The 22,212-nt window shown below is 48.0% G+C and overlaps 1 protein-coding gene across 1 annotated transcript; it reads right to left on the minus strand.

Annotated features, from left to right (window-relative positions):
- Positions 1–6,412: 6,412 nt before the first annotated feature.
- Positions 6,413–13,176, minus strand: LOC135813490 (uncharacterized). Its single transcript, XM_065326585.1, has 3 exons — positions 10,596–13,176; positions 9,853–10,265; positions 6,413–7,027 (listed from the first exon to the last, which is right to left on the minus strand). Exons 1-3 carry the CDS (start codon positions 13,116–13,118, stop codon positions 7,018–7,020), a joined length of 2,946 nt encoding a protein of 981 aa, XP_065182657.1. The 5' UTR covers positions 13,119–13,176; the 3' UTR covers positions 6,413–7,017.
- Positions 13,177–22,212: the final 9,036 nt, after the last annotated feature.

A 22,212-nucleotide genomic window follows, 5' to 3' on the forward strand; every position in this document is an offset into this window, starting at 1 on the left:
GTATCAGTATCGGCACTAAGAGAATAGTAAAAATAGTAAAAAATAGTCGGAAGGAGATGACAACGATTACGTCAACGCGGTCGATGCAGCCAGTAGGTCTACTGGCAGTAGTCTTCGTATTTGGCCGGCGTTGGGCCTGACTGCCCTGAGTGAGGGTGGGGTCTAGTCTCCGACTCTCCGCCAGTCTCCGACTCCGGTCATGGTTGCCATGGCGCATGTGTGCACGAAGAAAGCGTTGATCTGACACAGCTGATAGGATTCTTTTCGGTTCCTTGGATTATTGGCTGATGATTGCAGAGTAGATCTACGAGCGCAATAATTAGTTTCCATTATGGAGTGAACCGAGAATTAATGTTTTATAAATCGAGTAAACTGTTGGTCCCAGTATGGCAGTGATAATGGTCAAGATTGAGCACAGCCAGACCGAGTTGTAAGAGAAAGCGTGTTGATCGCCATGAATGGCATGATTTTGATGACCGCAGACTGGAGGACTGAGCCAACTGAACTGAACTGCGTGTTGGATATTTTGAACATCTATTCAAACGTCAAAATGGAAATAATTCAGTGCGTGGCTAGATGGTCAACAGATCTAAACCGTTGCCTGCAATAGTGCACGTGTCTTGTTGTTCTACCGGATCTATACAGTTCAACTCGGTGCATATATAGTCCAAGAGTACTCAATGTGTCTCTAGTCCAAGAGTATGAGACGGTGGAGTCGAAATTTCGGACATGGGGCGAGTGTCCCCCCCCCCCCCCCCCCGCCGAGTGACCACTGCTAGCGAGCTTTGTGACTAATGACGTAGCCAGGGTTGCCAGCGATTATCACAGTGAGCGAAAGCAGAAAGGATAGTCCAGGAGCTGAAGCCTCTTGAGGAGCTTGGCAGCGATGAAAAACACGTTCACAAGGTTCACCGCGTGTGGACCTCGCCGATCAGCATCTCGAGCCTGTACTGTCACCAGTCCAGGATTTCCTCTCAAACAAATTACCGGTAATGGCTGGTCCCGTCCTGCTCGGCTCTCACTGTATGCTGCTGCTGTTGTGGGCCAGTATCTCGCTGGCCTCCGTGTCCGTCGAACACTGCGGCTTCCACCTGCCGTTCATGCCGTCCAACGAGTACCACGACTACAATCATGCAAGGTTAGTAGTGTAGTGTGTGCATTCTGCATTGATTGGTACTTCAGTAGCTGTACTAAACATCCTGCTCTCCCCCCCCCCCCCCCCAACCCCTAACTGTACCCCTAAAAGGAAATACTCCCTCCCCCAAAAAGAAAGTTCTGACCGCATGTATAAAGCCACGTGCTAACTTTTCGAAATTTGCACAGAGAAAATTACAGTCGTAGCCAAAAAACCCGGCCAATGTTATGCTGCCCAAGCACAGTACAGCTACTGCTACCGGTAGCTGTACCGTGCATGGGCAGCATGCACTGCCACTGCTACCGGTAGCTGTACTGTGCTTGGGCAGCATTCACTGCCACTGCTACCGGTAGCTGTACCGTGCATGGGCAGCATGCACTGCCACTGCTACCAGTAGCTGTACTGTGCATGGGTAGCATGCACTGCCACTGCTACCGGTAGCTGTACTGTGCATGGGCAGCATGCACTGCCACTGCTACCGGTAGCTGTACTGTGCATGGGTAGCATGCACTGCCACTGCTACGGGTAGCTGTACTGTGCATGGGCAGCATGCACTGCCACTGCTACCAGTAGCTATACTGTGCATGGGTAGCATGCACTGCCACTGCTACCAGTAGCTGTACTGTGCATGGGCAGCGTGCACTGCCACTGCTACCGGTAGCTGTACTGTGCATGGGTAGCATGCACTGCCACTGCTAGTGCTAGTGTACAAGCCTAGTGCATGGCACATGCTCTGCTGTCGGGACTGCACTCTGCAGTGCACAGTCTGTGCTGTGCTCGACTCGACTGCAGCAGGCAGAGTGCAGAGCGGCGGACTGTTTTAGTTCAGTGCTATGCCGGTAGACCCTCTAATGACTGTAAATGCATGAATGCGATTGTGACAGGCACCATGCCACTGTATAGGTATCCATGGCATTGGCTGGATTTCTTTGGTGACGACTTTATTACTCCCCCAATCGCTGCCCCCATCAACAGAAAAGAAATGCTCCCTGTTTCCAGCACGGCAGCAGTTCACTTGCATACCAGTGTCATGGTTGTTGTCTCTTCTTACCATGAATGTTCCTATATGTATCGTCTGATTCTGATTCAATGCACTACAATGCCCTCAGTTTGGTGAGTCTGCCATTCGATGATGCCGAGACCTCTGGTCAGTTGAGCATGGCAGACCTCACCAGCACCATCTCACTGCTGACTCCATGCTAGCCCCATGTACTGCTGACTCCATGCTAGCCCCATGTACTGCTGACTCCATGCTAGCCCCATGTACTGCTGACTCCATGCTAGCCCCATGTACTGCTGACTCCATGCTAGCCCCATGTACTGCTGACTCCATGCTAGCCCCATGTACTGCTGACTCCATGCTAGCCCCATGTACTGCTAACTCCATGCTAGCCCCATGTACTGCTAACTCCATGCTAGCCCCATGTACTGCTGACTCCATGCTAGCCCCATGTACTGCTGACTCCATGCTAGCCCCATGTACTGCTGACTCCATGCTAGCCCCATGTACTGCTAACTCCATGCTAGCCCCATGTACTGCTGACTCCATGCTAGCCCCATGTACTGCTGACTCCATGCTAGCCCCATGTAATGCTGACTCCATGCTAGTCCCATGTACTGCTGACTCCATGCTAGCCCCATGTACTGCTGACTCCATGCTAGCCCCATGTACTGCTGACTCCATGCTAGCCCCATGTACTGCTGACTCCATGCTAGCCCCATGTACTGCTGACTCCATGCTAGCCCCATGTACTGCTGACTCCATGCTAGCCCCATGTACTGCTGACTCCATGCTAGCCCCATGTACTGCTGACTCCATGCTAGTCCCATGTACTGCTGACTCCATGCTAGCCCCATGTACTGCTGACTCCATGCTAGCCCCATGTACTGCTGACTCCATGCTAGCCCCATGTGCCTGCCGGTGAGTTTGTGTACCTCGTACAGTGCGTATCGGTTATAGCGTGGTCGTGTAAAAGAATATACTGCCTACAAGAATGAACTCTCATGTTTTCATAATCATAACATGGGTTTCAAGTGCACATTTATTCTTACAGGCAATTTTATCGGACAGCCGAATATATCGGTCCTAAAAATGGACTTTGTGTAGCAAAACATACCAGATTAGTACAAAGTATATCGCCTGTAGTAATAACATCTGTTCAATGCAGTTCTGATCTGACTCGCGTTGGGTCGTAGACTACGTAATGCTGCAGGTTCAACTGTTGTGGTCATGTAACTCATGTTGCATAGCCACAATGGTCAGCCTATGAGGCTATGGGACTATGACCAGCCGCATGCACAGTAGCACTACATTGCATGTAGGATGATCTTCCTGACTCTGCGCACATGCACATGATATGTCACACTTGATTTTCAATATCGTGTGTAATAAATATCGGATATAAAAATAGAAAGTCGTTTTTCAAACGCCCACGCTATAACCGATACCTACTGTGTAATAATAAAAACTGACATTTTTTTGTTTATGTTGGCTGCTGCTATGCAGGAATCTTTGATTTTCTGTATGGCACGGACAGTCGCTTCCGTAAATCAAAGTCGTACGAGCGCCACCCCATGCTACTTGGCACCACCCCAGCCAACGTTCTGATTCCGGACGAACCGAAGAAATGCCAGTAAAAAGGTTAAGTCGGCAGTGCATGTGCATGTGTGCATCCTCACTGCTGTTGCTAGTCTCCTTCCAGTCCACCCTTGACCGTCCCATTCTCCAGTTTCAATGCTAGTCTCCTCACAGTCCACACTTGACCGTCCCATTCTCCAGTTTCAATGCTAGTCTCCTCCCAGTCCACCCTTGACCGTCCCATTCTCCAGTTTCAATGCTAGTCTCCTCACAGTCCACCCTTGACCGTCCCATTCTCCAGTTTCAATGCTAGTCTCCTCACAGTCCACCCTTGACCGTCCCATTCTCCAGTTTCAATGCTAGTCTCCTCACAGTCCACCCTTGACCGTCCCATTCTCCAGTTTCAATGCTAGTACAGTCGTCCCTCTCTAATCCGGCACTTTATAATCCAGCACCCTCGATAAACCAGCACAATTTTCAGTAGCCAAAATGTCCTCTTCATGTACATTGCAGCAGTAAATCAGATTTGTTAATCCAGCAGATTTTCGTGGCACAAATGGTGCCGGATTATAGAGGGACCACTGTATCATCACTTTTCTACATGTATATGTATTTTAGCATATCCACCATCAATACTGGTCTCATGACAAATTACACTTACCTACCCTGACTACTTCAAGTATGCCGCTGATAATATTATTATTCACACAGCCAATGGTTTTTTATGTGCCACATTCATTAGTGCCCTAGCTAGGCCCAATCTATGTTCTATCTTCCAGTCTTATCAGTGACGGCTCTCATAGCCAATGTTCATTTTTCCAAGCCATCACCAAGAAGTTCTTTTTCTTTCTCAGCTAGGCCCGTTCACAGTTTCTTTTCCATTTCAAGTTCCGCCCGTTCCACCATCCTGGAAGCATGGAGAGGGACTATATTGTGAATATTTTCAAGTTACAAGCAAAATATTGGCCATGACATCATTACTACTTACAGGCTGTACTGCAATGACATCACTACTACTTACCTGCTGTACTGCTATGACATCACAACTACTTACCGGCTATTATTAATTGTGTCACTATTCAAGATGCTTTATACTTGAAGTACTACGCTTACTTCATACAAAGTGTTGAAATATGAAGCCTGAAATCACATGCAGTCTAGGCGTGCCTGTACGATACCAGCATGCCAACACTGCAACTTGCTGTTGGCACCCCCGCGCCCGTTTTGAACACTGTGCCATTGCGCTCGTGGAAATCTAAACTATCTGCTCGTCCAAATCCAGAGCGTGTGTGGCTTGTTCAGGATCTGTACGCACTGGAAACTCTCGGCTAGTCTACCGTCTTTCTGACATTGCCACTTGAACTTGAAAATAGAAGCAGCTTTTCCTATGTGCAGTTGCATTGAGCCATGGTGTTTTTATCTTATTCTTGTGAATCCTTTCCGGAAGCAAATGCTGGTTTTTATACATTCGTGTAATTACTCAGGGCTATTTGCAATAATACTAATAATAAATCCAGAGGGCTCAGACCCCGCCTCCGCAGACGTTACATACTCTTGCGCCTGCCCATGAGCACGGCCAGTGATCTCTAGGCGCAGTATCGTCACAGAATCATGGTCCGTGACGTTTGCCACCTCCATTTATCTACACTTGAAGGAACTGCTGTCCCTCCAGGAATCCGCGGGCGCGGCAAAATCCGCGGAATTCCACGGAATTCATGTTTTTTGAATATCCCGCGGAATTCACAGTTTTCACCGCAGAATCGTGAAAATCACGGTTTGGGGGCAATGCGAGCACGCGCTTCATATTCATGCACATGCACAGTGCAGTGTCCTGTCACTATTTTGTTGCATTCAAAGTCGAGCGAGTTTTATTCGTTACTGTATTGAGCCTATCGTGTGTTTTCGACCACTAAATATTTTTTATTGATACTTGAACATAGCATATAGCCATGTCTTTTCGCCGGTGCAGCGCCGCAGAAATACCGCAGTATTGCCGCAGAATTCACGCTATCCGCCGCATAATGTAGCGATTTGTGGGCGCAGAATTCTGCGCAGAATTTCAACTTTCTGCCCGCGGATTCCTGGAGGGACAGGTACTGTCGTGGGCTTTGAAATCCGTTGAAAAGTCAAGCGGCCACGTGGCGCTGACCTTGCAGCCGTGAGCACTGCTGATCCATTTTTATGGTGTGTACGTTAACTATAGTGCGCGTACATGGACAGTGTGTGTACACGTTAAAAGCAGTATAGGGTGCCGGTCCCGGTCATCCCATCTGATTTCAATGTTCACGACAGTACATTGTAGATCTTAACCATGGTGAATTTGATCATTACAACACTGCTGCATATTACTGATGGTAACATACTGCAAATACTGGCAGAGGTAGGATCCCGTTCATGAGCTTGGGATGAATGGGCACACTTTAGTTTGGCATGCTGTCCCGCTGAGTATGTATATACACACATAACAAACACACGCACGTGCATGCACATCCATGTGCACCTCCCCCCCCCCCCCCCCACCACAAACACATTCACGTGCACAAACACACACACACACACAAACACGTGCGTGCGCGCGTGCTCGTACGTACACACAAACACATTTGGATTTTGGACACATTGCCATGTTCAGGCAGGATATGTCCTGTGGGCTACTGGAAAGCTGGCCACAATGGGAAACAATGTGGAAGGAGCTGCGGTCTGTGCTTGCTCAGGTCGAACAATGGCTACATTTGTGATGCTTCATGCTTTGACGTGATAGTACACAGCGGCTGCAACGGGCATTTCTACATTTGTCACACCAATGCTAGCAGTGCTGCTAGATTTCAATACTAGAGTAAAATATGATGTGTATCTCAAGGATAGTAGCATGAACTTGTATGTACAGGGTATGCTGACTGCTATGGCAATATACATTGCAGTATAAACATTTGTAGAGTAGAGTTTTCCAGGTTTAACTGACATACCGGTAACTATTCTGTACAGTGACTAGTGTAAAAACAGTAGGTGAGAGTAGACATGAACATATTCAGTAAAACTGATACCACAGTAGACTGGACTAGACAGTACATGTAGTTCAGTTGATCATTATATCTACATAGTAACACAACACTGTGTGTCATAGACAATCTGTATACATCATGTCTATACAAGTGATGTCATAGTGTTGCGATCAATGACAGGTAGTGTGCTCTTGGAGTATCTCTTACTGCAGTAGCTGCTTGAAATCAGTGATCCCTGTCCAGTGCTGTCACTTTCACCAATCTCAACTGCTAAACACTATCCAGTAGAGATCCTCAGAAGCTCAGCTAGCCCTGTAGAATGTACAACGGGAAGAGTGCACATAAACGCACACACACACACGCGCCCAAACACACACCACCACACCCGCACACATACCACACAACACACACAGGCAGAATCAACCATTTACTTGAAGCTCTGGACATAGAATGCGTCTTATGGATTGCATGCGTTGGTGATATAATTAAGAATGAAGTCATTGTTATAATAATCATGACCCATAATGACATCATGACTGGAATCTACAGGCAGTGTTTGCACACAATCTAAATAACCGATCAAGCTGTAAAAGAGGTGACAGTATGACAGGATACGTTGCACACATAGTATAGAAGCGACATTCCCTCACACATTCTGCCATTTGTTTTCCGCATACACACTGTGAAAGACTCCCGCCTGTTCTATAAACCCATCGTTACAATGTCACATTGGCCCTAGAAGGGGTCATACAGAGGGACAGTAGAAATATACCGTGTGGGATCCTACAGAAAATCAAAGGTCTTGTGCGAGTACCCCCCCCCCCCCCCCCCTCCCTCTACTGTTGATCCTGCCATGGACTCATCGGTAGTCCACTCGTATTACTGAATCACTACCATACAAGTACAAGTAAAGCCCCCCCCCCCCCTCCCTCCCACACACATACATACACACACATACACATACATACGCACATACATACACACACACACACACACACACACGCACACACATACGCACACACATACACACACACACACACACACACACACACACACACGTATACAAACACACAAACGCACACACATCCACACATACACTCACAAACAAACACACACACACACAGTCTTCAGTCTGTCTCACTGAGCCGATGTTGCCGTGTAATACGAATGGGCAATACATAGAGGTAGTGCGAAAATATGGCGTGATGATATTACGGATGATCAAAAGTTTGCTTCACATACCTCCTCTCCAATTCCCCCCCACCCATACACACTTCAGGCCGCCCCCCCCCCCCCCCACACACATACCCGCATCCCCCCCCCCTCCCCCCTCCCTGCTGGTCCTGCGATGGACTCTCGATAGTTCACTCGTAATACTGATGAACTACCATACAAGTACAGACACCATGCACATGCACACACACACCCAACACACACCCACCCACCCACACACACACATGCACACACACACACACACACACACACACACACACACACACACACACACACACACACTACTACTACTACTACTGTAGCTTGGTTGCCACAAGGGCCACACCACTCCGAAAGGAGCCAGAGTCATTGTCAGGAGCAGCCAATATTACAGTGTAGCACAAGATCAAGAATGGGAAATACAAAGAGGCAGCTCGAAAATACAGCGTGATGATGTTACGGATGATCAAAGTTTGGTTCCCACACCTCCCCTCCAACTCGACCCTCCCCCCCACCATCCCCAACACACATGTTTGTGAGACCCCGTGGGTGTCTGGATGGACCATCTGAAGTGAAGTGTGGTACCACAGTGCTTGATGTTACTCCAGTCACGAAGTATCTCGGTGTCATGCTTGATGACCAACTGTCCTGGAAGCCCCAAGTGGACTTTATTGCCAGCAAGACTGCTACTACAATCGGGCAGCTCTGGCGCCATGGACGGTGCCTTTCACTCAATGCCCGCCGGGCCTGGTACATGAGTATGATCCAGTCTGTTCTCTGCTATGCCTCAAACTGTTTCTTTCCTGCTCTATCCAAACTGCTGCTACATCGACTGCTACGCATTGCTAAGTCTGGCATACGAGCCATCTTCCAACTCCCCAGAAGGACCCCCACTGCTCGCCTATTTGCCAGACTATCAATGCCTCAGCTCCACCAGCTGTACGTGCAACGTCTGCTTCTCTTCGTCTTCCGCTGCCTTCATGGCAGAGCCAGCTCACTGTTCCAATCCTACTACTCCCTCATTGCCACGGATGTGGACAGAAGTTGTGTCACGCGTGGTCAGGTCAGCCAGCTGCTCAGAGTGCCGTTCCTACCTGGTCCCTCAGGCCGTAGCTCTATCGCCTTTGTTGGCAGTACCACATGGAACTCTCTCCCTGCTGATATTCGCGCTTGCGACGTACGCCACACGTTTCAAGCATTGCTGTCTGGCTATGACCTCATCTCCCTCGTCAACTAGCTCTCCGATGTTGTGCCTACTATGTCTTCTTCACAGATTCTGCCTGAACAGATGCTCATCAATTATGTTCTTGTCCTCTATCCTAGTCCAAATCCTGCCTTGCCCATGCATGACTCTCATGAAATGCCCGTACTAAATAGTCTATAGAACAAGAATATTGTATATCATACTTCTCTCATCAACTATGATAATACCCATTTCATACCCCCCCCCCCTTCATAAAATTAATACCTACTGTTTTCTTTCCTTTCATTTCATCTTCTTTTCCATTCCTTTCTTCTTCATACACATTTTAAACATTTTCATCATATTGTGAGAGCCGTGGGCCAACAGCCCCGGTGAGAAGGCAGTCTTGCCTGTTCATATGGTGAAGTAAAATAAAGAAACAACAACAACAACAACAACACACATCAGCACCCCCCCCCCCCCACACACACATACCCCCCCCCCCCCCCACACACACCTCTATCCCCGCCCCCTCGCCCCCCCCCCCCCACACACACCGGCACTGCCCCCCCCCCACACACACCTGCCCCCCCCCCCCCACACACACACCTGCCCCCCCCCCCCCCACCCAGAAATGTTTACACGTAGACTGAGCCGTAATTTTCTCACGATACCAAGGCACTAACAAACCAGTTCATCACACAGCACTCACAATCTGTCATGTCAGTTGATGATAACTTACTGTAGTATGCGATGTCTGAGTGCTGCCAGCATAGCACAGTGTTGGTTGTGTTCACGTAGGTGTTCATCAGTTTGACGATGTTTGCCACACAGGTAAGCCATGCCACAGCGAGGACATGCTGTGATGTTGTCCAGGTCATAGCAGACAAAACATGCTGCTACACGTGGACACCATTCCAGTAGTGCAATGTGGTGATCAATGCTCACTTGGCTTCTCTTGGATTGATGATGTAGGGCAGCAAAGAGAGAGATGTACGGTGGAGGAATGTCCCAAGCTTGTACTGGTAAGTACACAATTCCAGACACCGAGAGACCAGTTGCACACTTGCTTGGCAGGCAAGCACTGAGATCCTTAACAAGTGACTTCAACACTGGGAAGAGTGTGGAACTAACATCAGTCGCGAAGAGAGTATTCTAGAGCAAAGCACACCACAAAGAAAAGTGTAGAAAAGAAAGTCACTGAACTAAGGCCTGTACACTCGAAACAGAGAACATCATGCACAATAATAACAAATCAGGCTGATATAGCAGAATGGAACAAATTCCACTTCACCAGTTAACAATGTTCAAAATTATCACATTTCCCTCTGTGTTTTTAAAGAAATCAACCTTAGAGAGACAGACCCCATACAGTAGATAATTACTGAGTACACTGGTTTGCAATACAATGTTCCATTCAGAGTGGAGTGCGGATGAAAAACAGTTATGGTACCCTGAACTGTGAACATTGCACTACCAGCTTACCTGTGACAGGAGCATTGCTCTGGCCATCAGAATACAATACTGCATCACTTCCAGATTAGGTACCTTGTTCTGACTACAGTTGTTAATCAGTGCTGTTGTGTGATCTGCTGGATTTGAGCCATGACACCATCTCCTGACATAGTCCATCACAATGTTGTAGGGATGCTGTGCTGGTAGAGTGAGACCCTTTGGAGTTGTGTGTGCCCTTCCATTTACTACCAAGGGTATGTACAGGTTGGTGTACATACCATCCAAGTACATGTACAGTAGTGTGGTGACTGTGTCATTATCCATGGAGTATAGGTACTGTTGTACCTGGAAAGCTGCCACTGTGGTAGAGTCGTCATGGGCATTAATCGTGCGGCTGATAGCAGTTGGTACATGTTTCCACTTGCACAGTGCTATACCCAGTGTTGTAAGCAATGATGGTGAAATAATCCACTCACTGCTACAGGAACTTGACATGACCTTGCCCAGGATCACAACAATGCACTGTTGCAGAAAACCGTACATTACGGCACATGACCTGACTGCACCATCCTGTGATAGGAAGTATGATGACATCACTCTCTCAGCAAGGTCTTCTACCACCTGTACATTGGGTATATCCTTGTTTAGCAGAGTGGAACAATACAGTTGAATGAGTTTCAGGGCACATTCAGTGACACCTGTTGCAAGACCCATTCCCAGTGTTGTTGTAACACGCTGGTACACCACCTGAAGACGGGATAGCGTTTCCTGGCTCAGTTCAACCTGTCCTTCCCTGCAGTCGATGTCCAGAGACATGATTACCCTGCATGACTCCAGAGAAAGTTGCATCAAAGGTAGCTGCAACTGTGACTCCACTCCAGTCAGTTCTTGTTCAGATTTCTCTAGGAGCATTTGGGTTCTGGAATCCAAACTCTCGAAAGTGACATCAGAATCTGCAATGCTTCGACGGAAAAAACAACACAGGACCGAGGTGCAAATGCTGTCAGCTTGTACAGATAGCGGTGTTGTGTCCAATCTTTGTATCCTGTCCACAAACTCTCCAACAAACATTGCTCTCCCAAACAAGGCAAGTAGGATACCCGACCCCCCTGCTAATTCAGAGAAAGGAAGCAAGTCATCGCCAGACAAAACATCAACAACAGACAACGCCACCTGTATGTTCACCCTTTCCTGAAGCAATTGGTAACTCCAATACACTGCTTTGTCTGCACCACAACCTCTATAGAAATCAACTTCTTTCACAAAGCCCAGGAAATGCTTGCACATTCGCTGTTGGTACATGTGTTGCTTGTCTTCTGGGCATTGGTAACGACCAAACTCGGCGATAAATGGTTGTAACGAGTAGCGATCCAAACACGAATTGTAATCCAGGAAACAAATCTTGATCAACGGATCAAAGCGCAGAAGATGAACCACAGTAGCATCATCACCACCAAAATCCACCATTGCACAAGCACATTTAGATGAGAAGGAGGAACGCAGTTGAGATAGAGCATGGAATGATTCCTTGTCAGTCTGACGTAATGTGTTGTATGCTACTTTCAACAGCTGCAGAATTCGATGATTCGGTTTCAGACCATCATCGTTAAACACATCAAGACCAATCTTCTTGAACAACGCCAGCAACATTGCGGGAGTTAGGCGACCACCTTGTAGAAGACCAGCTGTAATGCGTACAGCAAGTGGAACATTTCCACAATGATCCACTAACCTCTGTGTATCTTCAATGCTCACACTACCTTCAACACATAGACCATGGAGAAGATCAACAGCACAAACCTTTGTCAGACCATCAAGACGGTGTTGTTGTAGTTTAAACTGGGCAGCGTGTAGGTCAAAGCAAACACGACTTGTCAGTAGGACATGAACGTTGTGTTGTAGTCGAAGAAGTCGTTCCACAACATCTTGTAGCTGGAAATCTTTATCAGCACCAGCTTGGATAGCATCCTCAGCATTATCCAGAATAACTAACATTTGTTGTTTGCGACCATCATCATCCATGCCATCAGTTGATTTCGTTGTCTTGCAAGTAGTTTCAGATGAAACAGGATTTGTTTCGAGTCGGCTTTGAATTATTGCCTGGGCAGCGTCAACACCAGCTACACCGCGTAAGTCAAAGAACTCCACACGACAACCAGCATTGCGACATATATGTCCCACAGCAATGGCTACGGACGTCTTCCCAAAACCAGCTGGTGCCACAAGACTCTGCACCCGTGTAGATGATGATTTGGACTTTGTTGTGAGAATGTTGTGACTGATCTCTGTAACAATGTCATCCCTGCCAGTGAAGTGTCGGTCTTTGTCCGGTAGAGATGACTGGCTTGAAGTTGATGATCTTGTTGAATCCTGTGTTGTAGTCAATGTTGTATTGCATGTCGTACCCGTTCTCGTTACATTGGCGGTTGTTTCAGCTGATGTTGGTTGTTTGAAGATTGGTTCACATTTGTTGGACGTCCGTTGTTGGTCTGCCTGACCACCCCCCACTGTGTGCTGCAATGGCTGTGTTTTCTGTTTGCCAACTGTTGCCATGGTGATACCTACCAAGGAAACAGAAAGTATGAATAAACCTATTGTAAGTTTTAAAACTCTTTCAAAAGGGATGTGTCATGGCCGCGCTTCCTTTGTTAAGCGAAACGTTGTTGCATATATTTTACAGTTCCGTCAAAAGCATTCTATGGCTACAACACACTTCGCAGAGGGGAAACAAAGCAGCATACGAGAGGTAGTAGTTTATAGATGTCACACAGTTTGTTTCGAAGCCTCGCGGTCCAGCTTCTCTCTCTTCATCTGAATCCGATGACAACTCATTCCCTGCATTGAGTCTGCTTCCTCGCTGACTCCCGTCTACAGCGCTGACACACTGACAGCTCTTGCTCCGTAATCTTTAAAGATGCTGAGAAAAAAATGATCGTACTTCTTTGCTTGAACTGTGAGCTTGACGATTTGCACGGTGCCGCTGTCGGCAGTGTTTCTCTCCGCCGCTCTCCAGAATGCCATGGAAGGTGCCATAGCGGCACAACCAAAATTTAATGCTTTTCATCTTGGCAGCAGGGTTCTCCTGCCAGCACGTTTCCAAAGCCTCCAGAACTTCTGAGCTCTTTTCTGGTTTCCTTCGCCATTAGTGACACGTCGGTCTGCAGGTTGTGGAAGAACGCCAAGTCGTCCGCGTTGAGATCAGACCTCGCATAACCGCACACATCCGTTTTCCACAAAAATATCTGATAGGGAACCGGATAATCGAACACACATACCGTATGACATACAGTATGTGTTGTATGCATGGCATATGCTGTATATCGGTAACTAACAATTTTTTTCCGGATGGCGAGGGATCTGGATAAACGAGGACCGGATAAGCTAGGTTTGACTGTACCAGCATCACTGGTTGTGTATGCTGCATCCTCGTGAAACCACCACATTTTCTGTCGCATGCTTGTCATGCATCATGTAGAACCACTTCTCGCCTCCATGTGTCTCGTTTTTCAGGTCGGAGAATTTCATGGTCTGGTAATTCAATTGGGAGAGGACAAATTTCATGCGCTTGATTTTATGCTCGGCTGTCAAATCCGGCTTGATGTATCGTCGCCGTCTCCGCATCTGAAGCACCTTGCACCTAGCTCAAACAGTCACAGGTGAGAAATTTACTCCTTCTCTTACCAGCTTGCTGGCTAGTCAGTTCAACGACAATCGAACCCAGTTCTGATTGTTTACAACAATCAGGTTTTGTGCGATTTCAGTGGTGAACTTTTGACCGGCTCCTCGGCCACACTGGGTGCGTTCGATTACAGCCATTAATTGATTCATGAATGGAATCTTGTCGTTGGATTTCATGTCATGTAGCCCTGGAATCAGTTTGGAATCCATTTACCCTAACATGGGGTGATGTGAATAGCCAGGGACGTTTCATGAATGGATTCAACATCGTTTTGCGGTCATAATCGAACGCACTCACTCTTTCCGCTTGCGTGACCAGTTGAGTCCTGACACCGGAGCGGCACTTGATACTTGCTCATGGTAGATCTACTTTGAAGTACAACTTGAGTTGTTTGTGCACAAATTTTACCTTGAGATTTAGAGAACTTGGGAAGTCTGAGAAGAGCTACGCGAACAGCTTCTTGATCTTTGTCAGCGGTCTACCTGCCGTGAATTCTGCGGCATGAAGAGTGACGTCCTTTTGATTGGGGATCTTCATGGCTTTCCGTCTTGTGCGCACAATAACTGGTATTGTTGGCGGTGATACCGGTATAATTTTCAGTATTGTTCTTGACAGGCATTTTTGCAATCTCCCTGGGCCAAGGAAGGAGCTCACAGGAATGGTTTTTGTAAGGCTCTGTTTCTCATTTCTCACTTCGGTGTTGTGCGCTTGTGGGTGTGTTCTGGTGACATCCTGTCAGGACAGGGCTATACTTCTTAAATTTCTCCAAAGGACTCCACGCGTATCGGAGGTTCTAAGCCTATCAGAGTAATGGATGTCACCATGGCTACCCTATCTGGGGGGGGGGGGGATAGATCACTGACATGTGTGTCTAATGCCTATAGGAAGATCATAAACAGAACACTAAAACGCTATCCGAGTTCAAAACCCAATGTAGAAGTTTTGCTTATCAACGGAGAAAGTAAGTTAAAAAATCATAGTACTGGTAGTGTTCTCAGACTGTTCTGTGCACGGAACAATGACAGAGGGATAAGTTCAAGTTAGAAAATAACGCCCCGGTTGCAGCTATTACAAACAAGAACCCCGGGCTTATCTCCTACTAGCGGTTGTGCTATAACTCTATGACTAGTAACAAAGTCATGTTCCACTGATAGAGGATTTTCCACAATGGTGTTGATGACCTTCTTGACTTAGTGAGATCTTTTGGAGGTCATTGAATAATGGCTTGTAGCCTTGGGCTTAGTATTTCCATGGAAATGTTCAAATTTAACTCTGCCGCCAAAGTACTTTGCAATCTTCTCTCTCCAAGAACTACTGTACTGAGTCTCAGTTGAACATTTTGTCTGGAAAGTGGTATTCTCTGGAATGCTGCACTATAGCTGCTGCCGGCGTAGCAATTAGACCAACTGACTCCGACTAAAGCAATGTTTGCGATTTCGAAGTAAACTGCAGAACTTTAGAAAAACAAAACTCATCAGCAGCTACGATGCAAAGCAATAATAGGAACTTCAAACGAAAAATCATATTCGAAAGTTTCGCATGAAACGCTATTTTTTGTGAACCGGGAAGGTTTCAGAAACGACCTGCGAAAGTTTGAAACATAAATTCCAAGGAAATCCAAAGGCAATGCCGCTAGGGTTTACCGGGTGTTAGCGGCCGTCGTGAGTTCCCTCCAGGAACGGACACGATAAATTACTTTTTACTTTACCTAAACCAAAGTTAAAGCTATGATTGAAGTTTGGAAAATGAACGCCTGAGCAGTCACAGAAAGTAATACAAGTAAGAATGGGGACGGTGTGGTTTCCGTCCAGCACTGCACTATTTGGTGCATAGATGCGCGTGCGAACTGAAGTGCATGGCGATACAGGATGTGCACATGCATGCCGTGTGCATGCATGTGCTGCACGGCATGCATGCCGGGTGTGCCTGCTTGCACAACTCACATGCTTTCACCGTCACAGCTTCTACAGTGAGCGGGCAATTCACTCGATTTTTACGTCCAACATCGGGAAATCGCTGTGGGCTGGCTTCTGTGATAATTTCCCTTCTACTGCGATACAGTGCGAGGCTAAATGTTCTGGAATCCTCTTGTTTTAGACTAATTCGAGGCTGCTGAACACGGAAATTGGGTGTACCTCCCGGGGCCGAGTATGAATCTGGTTGAGATCAGTACTTCGCTATGCCTCTGTGCAAACCACGGCTCCACCTTTTTTGTTCAAGCATGGCATGTGTGGCATCAATGGAAAGGCGATGACCTCAGCTACCTAAAATAGCATCGACAAGGGAGTACTGGCCACGGGATCAGATAGAAGGGGGCGGGCTCGAAGTCAGGCCAAAGAGCTTTCACACGGGCCCCATTGTAAATGTACACGCAAGTTGTGACTGCAGTTTTCACCTGACCCAGGCTGGAACTGAACTCCCTAGCAATAATCTAGTGACCCATGACAGTGCTTCACGCCGGTGGCACCTGCATTTCTTGTACATTTACAGAATCGTCATGTAGATCTGGTTATAACCTCAGGACTGTCCATCTAACTGAACCCACCCAGGGTCAGCTCTCAATACGATTGATGTGAATGCATAAACTAATTGATCTCTGTAAGCACTTCTCACTGCTAACAAGTAAGTACAGTGCTGCGCAATGAAATCCAGTCGTGTCACTCAAGTTTGCGCCTTGCACCATTTCACAGCCCAGTGTTTGCAGGTCTAGGGCTGCGCAACGCCCAGCGCGTACTTGGGTGATGCTACTGGATTTCATTGAACAGAACTGTACAAGTCATGTAGTTACACGAATGTTCAACGAGCCCCCCCCCCCCCCCCCCCACCCCAATCTTCCTACGCCACTGTAATCAGTCGGGGAGATGTCCTATCTAGGACATCGCACTCTGAATGAGTCTGATTGGTTACCTGTCCCAGAGTTGTCATGGAAGCGTCGGTCGCGCACACGCGATGAAAAGAAGTGCTGCGTGAGCATTTCTGAATGTATGTGGAGGATGCACGATCGTAATGGCGATGGATTTCTTTCCGAATTGGTCAAGTTTGAGGGAATAGGCGGAGAATATCAGACATCGGCGGGGATTGAGGTAGTGTATATTCGATTCTCCATCGAATACCCGACCGAATGGCCGTTTTCGTTTGGGGATTTCATGTGGGGTTTCTCGTAGCCACGCGGCGCTTCTTTGGAAACGACTGGTTCTAATTTTGAATGTTTTGCCTTTGGAATGTTTCTTCACGCCCCGTGCGTTCATTTCGCCCCAAACCTGGCCATGCAGAGGAGGAAGACGAGGCAGCAAGCGCTAGGCCCGTAAATTACTGCCTGGAAGATATTATTTGGCCAAAGCTTGCTGTTGGCGTTTTTGATTTCTTGGATACGACAGCTCTTGGCTAAAACTGGACCTTGGACGGTCTTTCTTGGATATCAACCCAGGACGTGGTGGTCAAGGACGTATCGCCATCGCTTTCAGCCAGATCCTTCTGCTGCCTGAAACCAATGGCGAAAGTAAAAACTTTATCGCAGCAGCAGCTACTGCTCTGCTGAAAGTGCGAACACAAATAAATTGCTTCGCCAATCCTCTTGTGCACTTGCAATTTTCAATGCGACCAAAACGATTCGCTTGCCAGTTCCTTTGTCCAGGCGTACTCCACAACGAGGAAAATAAAATTCGTGAAGGCAAGAGGCAAGATACGAATCTCGACTCGCTTGAGGCAAGCCGCCAGGAGAACGACAACTTGTAATTACTTTTGAGACGAAAGGCCTTCGTTGCGTTTGTTTTGAGTGCGACATGTTCATCTTCCTCGGCCGCGACACAAAGTTTTGAGTCACGTGTCACGATTACTATGGGAACAGCATAGTATGTATGCTGGGGCATGCTGGGTTCCGTGATGTCCTATCTAGGACATCACCAGGACTGGTAATCAATGTGAAAACTTACCGGAGGACGAGCCAAGTGTGGACTCATCATCTGCCGACATTGATATTGGCTTCGTCGGATGGTCAGTTTTCCCACTGGCAGTTGCATCGCGTCGCTTTGCCATGGTACTGGCGACATGTTCCGCTACATGAGGCTGGCTGTGCTGAATGAGCCTCAGGAACGTGTCGACCTGTTCCTCTGTTTTCTTCAGCATCAGCCTCACCACGTACTTTGTCAGATCAGACTTCACGTTTTCCTTGCTAGAGGCAGTATCATATTCATCAACGTCCAGCATATCATTCTCCAGCAAGAGTTCCAAGATCACGGATGCATCAAGATTGGAAAGTAGGAAGGCTATGTTATAGCGCACCCTGTCTGCCATTGTTCACACTCCTGCCTGTCCGCGTGACCACAGTTCACTCGCACTGCGGACTGATCACGATCGAAATCGAGTTACTGCATAACTTCTTAGGATCAAAGAGTTGTCTTTTCTCAAGCAATAACACGTACTTTCAAGTACAAGCCGTTCATCAGCTGTGGCTCAGGTACAGAGCGAATTTCATGGAGGCAAACAATTCTTCGAAAATCACGTTTGAAATGTTCAGCATCAGCTCGATCGCCTGGGCTCTTCGCTATCACTGTATCAGTATCAGCACTAAGAGAATAGTAAAAAATACTAAAAAATAGTCGGAAGGAGATGACAACGTCAACGCGGTCGGTGCAGCCAGGCAGTAGATCTACTGGCAAGTGGCAGTAGCCTTCGCATTTGGCCGGTGTTGGGCCTGAGTGAGGGTAGACTTCTACCGGGTGAGGTCTCCGACTCTCCGCCAGCCTCCGACTCCGGTCATGGTTGCCATGGCGCATGCGTGCACGAAGAAAGCGTTGATCTGACATAGCTGATAGGATTTTTTTCGGTTCCTTGGATTATTGGCTGATGATTGCAGTGATATGAATCGAGTAAGCTGTTGTAGTATGGTAGTGATAATGGTCAAGATTGAAGAAAGCCAGACCGAGTTGTAAGAGAACGGGTGTTGATCGCGATGAATGGCATGATGTTGATGACCGCAGACTGGAGGACTGAGCCAACTGAACTGAACTGCGTGTTGGATATTATTTGAACATCAGATTATTCTATTCAAACGTCAAAATGGAAATAATTCAGTGCGTGGCTAGATGGTCAACAGATGTAAATCGTTGCCTGCAATAGTGCACTTGTCTTGTTGTTCTATCGGATCTATACAGTTGGTTCGGTACATGTATCGTCCAAGAGTATGAGACAGAGGTCTCGAAATTTCGGACATGGGGCGAGTGACCACTGCTAGCGAGCTTTGTGACCAATGACGTGGCCAGGGTTTGCCAGCCATTATTACAGTGAGTGAAAGCAGAAAGGATAGTCCAGGTGCTGAAGCCTCTTGAGGAGCTTGGCAGCGATGAAGACTGAACACGTTCACAAGTTTCACCACGAGTGGATCGCGCCCATCAGAATCTCTGGTCTGTACTGTCACCCGGTCGAGCATTGCCTCTCAAACATATTGCCGGTAATGGCTGGTCCCGTCGTGCTCGGCTCTCACTGTATGCTGCTGCTGCTGTGGGCCTGCATCTCGCTGGCCTCCGTGTCCGTCGCACACTGTGGGGCGGCTTCCACCTGCCGTTCATGCCGTCCAACGACTACCACGACTACCATCATGCAAAGTTAGTAGTGTAGTGTGTGCATTCTGCATTGATTGATAGCTGTACTAATACCTTGCACATACATGGGAGGCGGTGAATGCAAAAATCTGACATGAGCCCCCCCCCCCCCCCTGATGTACCCCTAAAAGGAAATCCCCCCCCCCCCCCAATGTTCTGACTGCATGTATAAAGCCACGTGCTAACTTTATCAAAAATTGACCAGAGAAGAATACAGTCATCTCCAAAAATCCGGCCAATGCTATGCAAGCTACCGGTAGCTATACAGTGCATGCTGCCCATGCACTGTATAGCTAACGGTAGCTGTACTGTGCATGGACAGCATGCACTGCCACTGCTACCAGTAGCTGTACTGTGCATGGGTAGCATGCACTGCCACTGCTACCGGTAGCTGTACTGTGCATGGGCAGCATGCACTGCCACTGCTACCAGTAGCTGTACTGTGCATGGGTAGCATGCACTGCCACTGCTACCAGTAGCTGTACTGTGCATGGGCAGCATGCACTGCCACTGCTACCGGTAGCTGTACTGTGCATGGGTAGCATGCACTGCCACTGCTACCGGTAGCTGTACTGTGCATGGGCAGCATGCACTGCCACTGCTACCGGTAGCTGTACTGTGCATGGGTAGCATGCACTGCCACTGCTACCGGTAGCTGTACTGTGCATGGGTAGCATGCACTGCCACTGCTACCAGTAGCTGTACTGTGCATGGGCAGCATGCACTGCCACTGCTACCGGTAGCTGTACTGTGCATGGGTAGCATGCACTGCCACTGCTACCAGTAGCTGTACTGTGCATGGGTAGCATGCACTGCCACTGCTACCGGTAGCTGTACTGTGCATGGGCAGCATGCACTGCCACTGCTACCGGTAGCTGTACTGTGCATGGACAGCATGCACTGCCACTGCTACCAGTAGCTGTACTGTGCATGGGTAGCATGCACTGCCACTGATAGTGCAAGTAATAGCCTAGTACGGCATATGCTCTGCCGCCGGGACTGCACTCTGCAGTGCACAGTCTGTGCTGTGCTCCACTCGACTGCAGCAGGCAGAGTGCAGAGCCGTGGACTGTTTTAGTTCAGTGCTATGCTGGTAGACCCTCTAATGACTGTAAATGCATGAATGCGATTGTGACAGGCACCATGCCACTGTACAAGTATCCATGGCATTGGCTGGATTTCTTTGGTGACGACTGTATTACTCCACCAGTCCCTGCCCCCAACAACAGAAAAGAAATACTCCCTGTTTCCAGCAGTTCACTTGCATACCAGTGTCATGGTTGTTGTCTCTTCTGACCATGAATGTTCCTATAGGTATTGTCTGATTCTGATCCAATGCACTACAATGCCCTCAGTTTGGTGAGTCTGCCATTCGATTATGCCGAGACCTCTGGTCAGTTGAGCATGGCAGACCTCACCAGCACCATCTCACTGCTGACTCCATGCTAGCCCCATGTACTGCTGACTCCATGCTAGCCCCATGTACTGCTGACTCCATGCTAGCCCCATGTACTGCTGACTCCATGCTAGCCCCATGTACTGCTGACTCCATGCTAGCCCCATGTACTGCTGACTCCATGCTAGCCCCATGTACTGCTGACTCCATGCTAGCCCCATGTGCTGCTGACTCCATGCTAGTCCCATGTACTGCTGACTCCATGCTAGCCCCATGTACTGCTGACTCCATGCTAGTCCCATGTACTGCTGACTCCATGCTAGCCCCATGTACTGCTGACTCCATGCTAGCGCCATGTACTGCTGACTCCATGCTAGCCCCATGTACTGCTGACTCCATGCTAGCCCCATGTACTGCTGACTCCATGCTAGCCCCATGTACTGCTGACTCCATGCTAGCCCCATGTACTGCTGACTCCATGCTAGCCCCATGTGCCTGGCGGGGAGTTTGTGTACCTCGTATAATTATAAAAACTGACATTATTTTTTGTTTATGTTGGCTGCTGCTATGCAGGTTCAACCAGAACTTTGGCATACTGAGAATCTTTGATTTTCCGTATGGCACGGACAGTCGCTTCCGTAAATCAAAGTCGTACGAGCACCACTCCGTGCTACTTGGCACCACCCCTGCCAACGTTCTGATTCCGGACGAACCGAAAAAAGTCGGCAGTGCATGTGCATGTGTGCATCCTCACTGCTGTTGCTAGTCTCCTCACAGTCCACCCTTGACCGTCCCATTCTCCAGTTTCAATGCTTGTCTCCTCACAGTCCACCCTTGACCGTCCCATTCTCCAGTTTCAATGCTAGTCTCCTCACAGTGCACCCTTGACCGTCCCATTCTCCAGTTTCAATGCTAGTATCATCACTACTCTACATGTATATGTATTTTAGCATATCCACCATCAATGCTGGT

This window comes from Sycon ciliatum, chromosome 1 (assembly GCF_964019385.1).
Source record: "Sycon ciliatum chromosome 1, ocSycCili1.1, whole genome shotgun sequence".
NCBI lineage: Eukaryota > Metazoa > Porifera > Calcarea > Leucosolenida > Sycettidae > Sycon > Sycon ciliatum.

Coding starts and splice junctions, on each gene's coding strand:
- LOC135813490 (XM_065326585.1), bottom strand. CDS start 13,118: ATGGCAACAGTTGGCAAACAGAAAACACAGCCATTGCAGCACACAGTG. Junction 10,266..10,595: donor GAGCAATGCTCCTGTCACAG/GTAAGCTGGTAG, acceptor GCTTTGCTCTAG/AATACTCTCTTCGCGACTGA.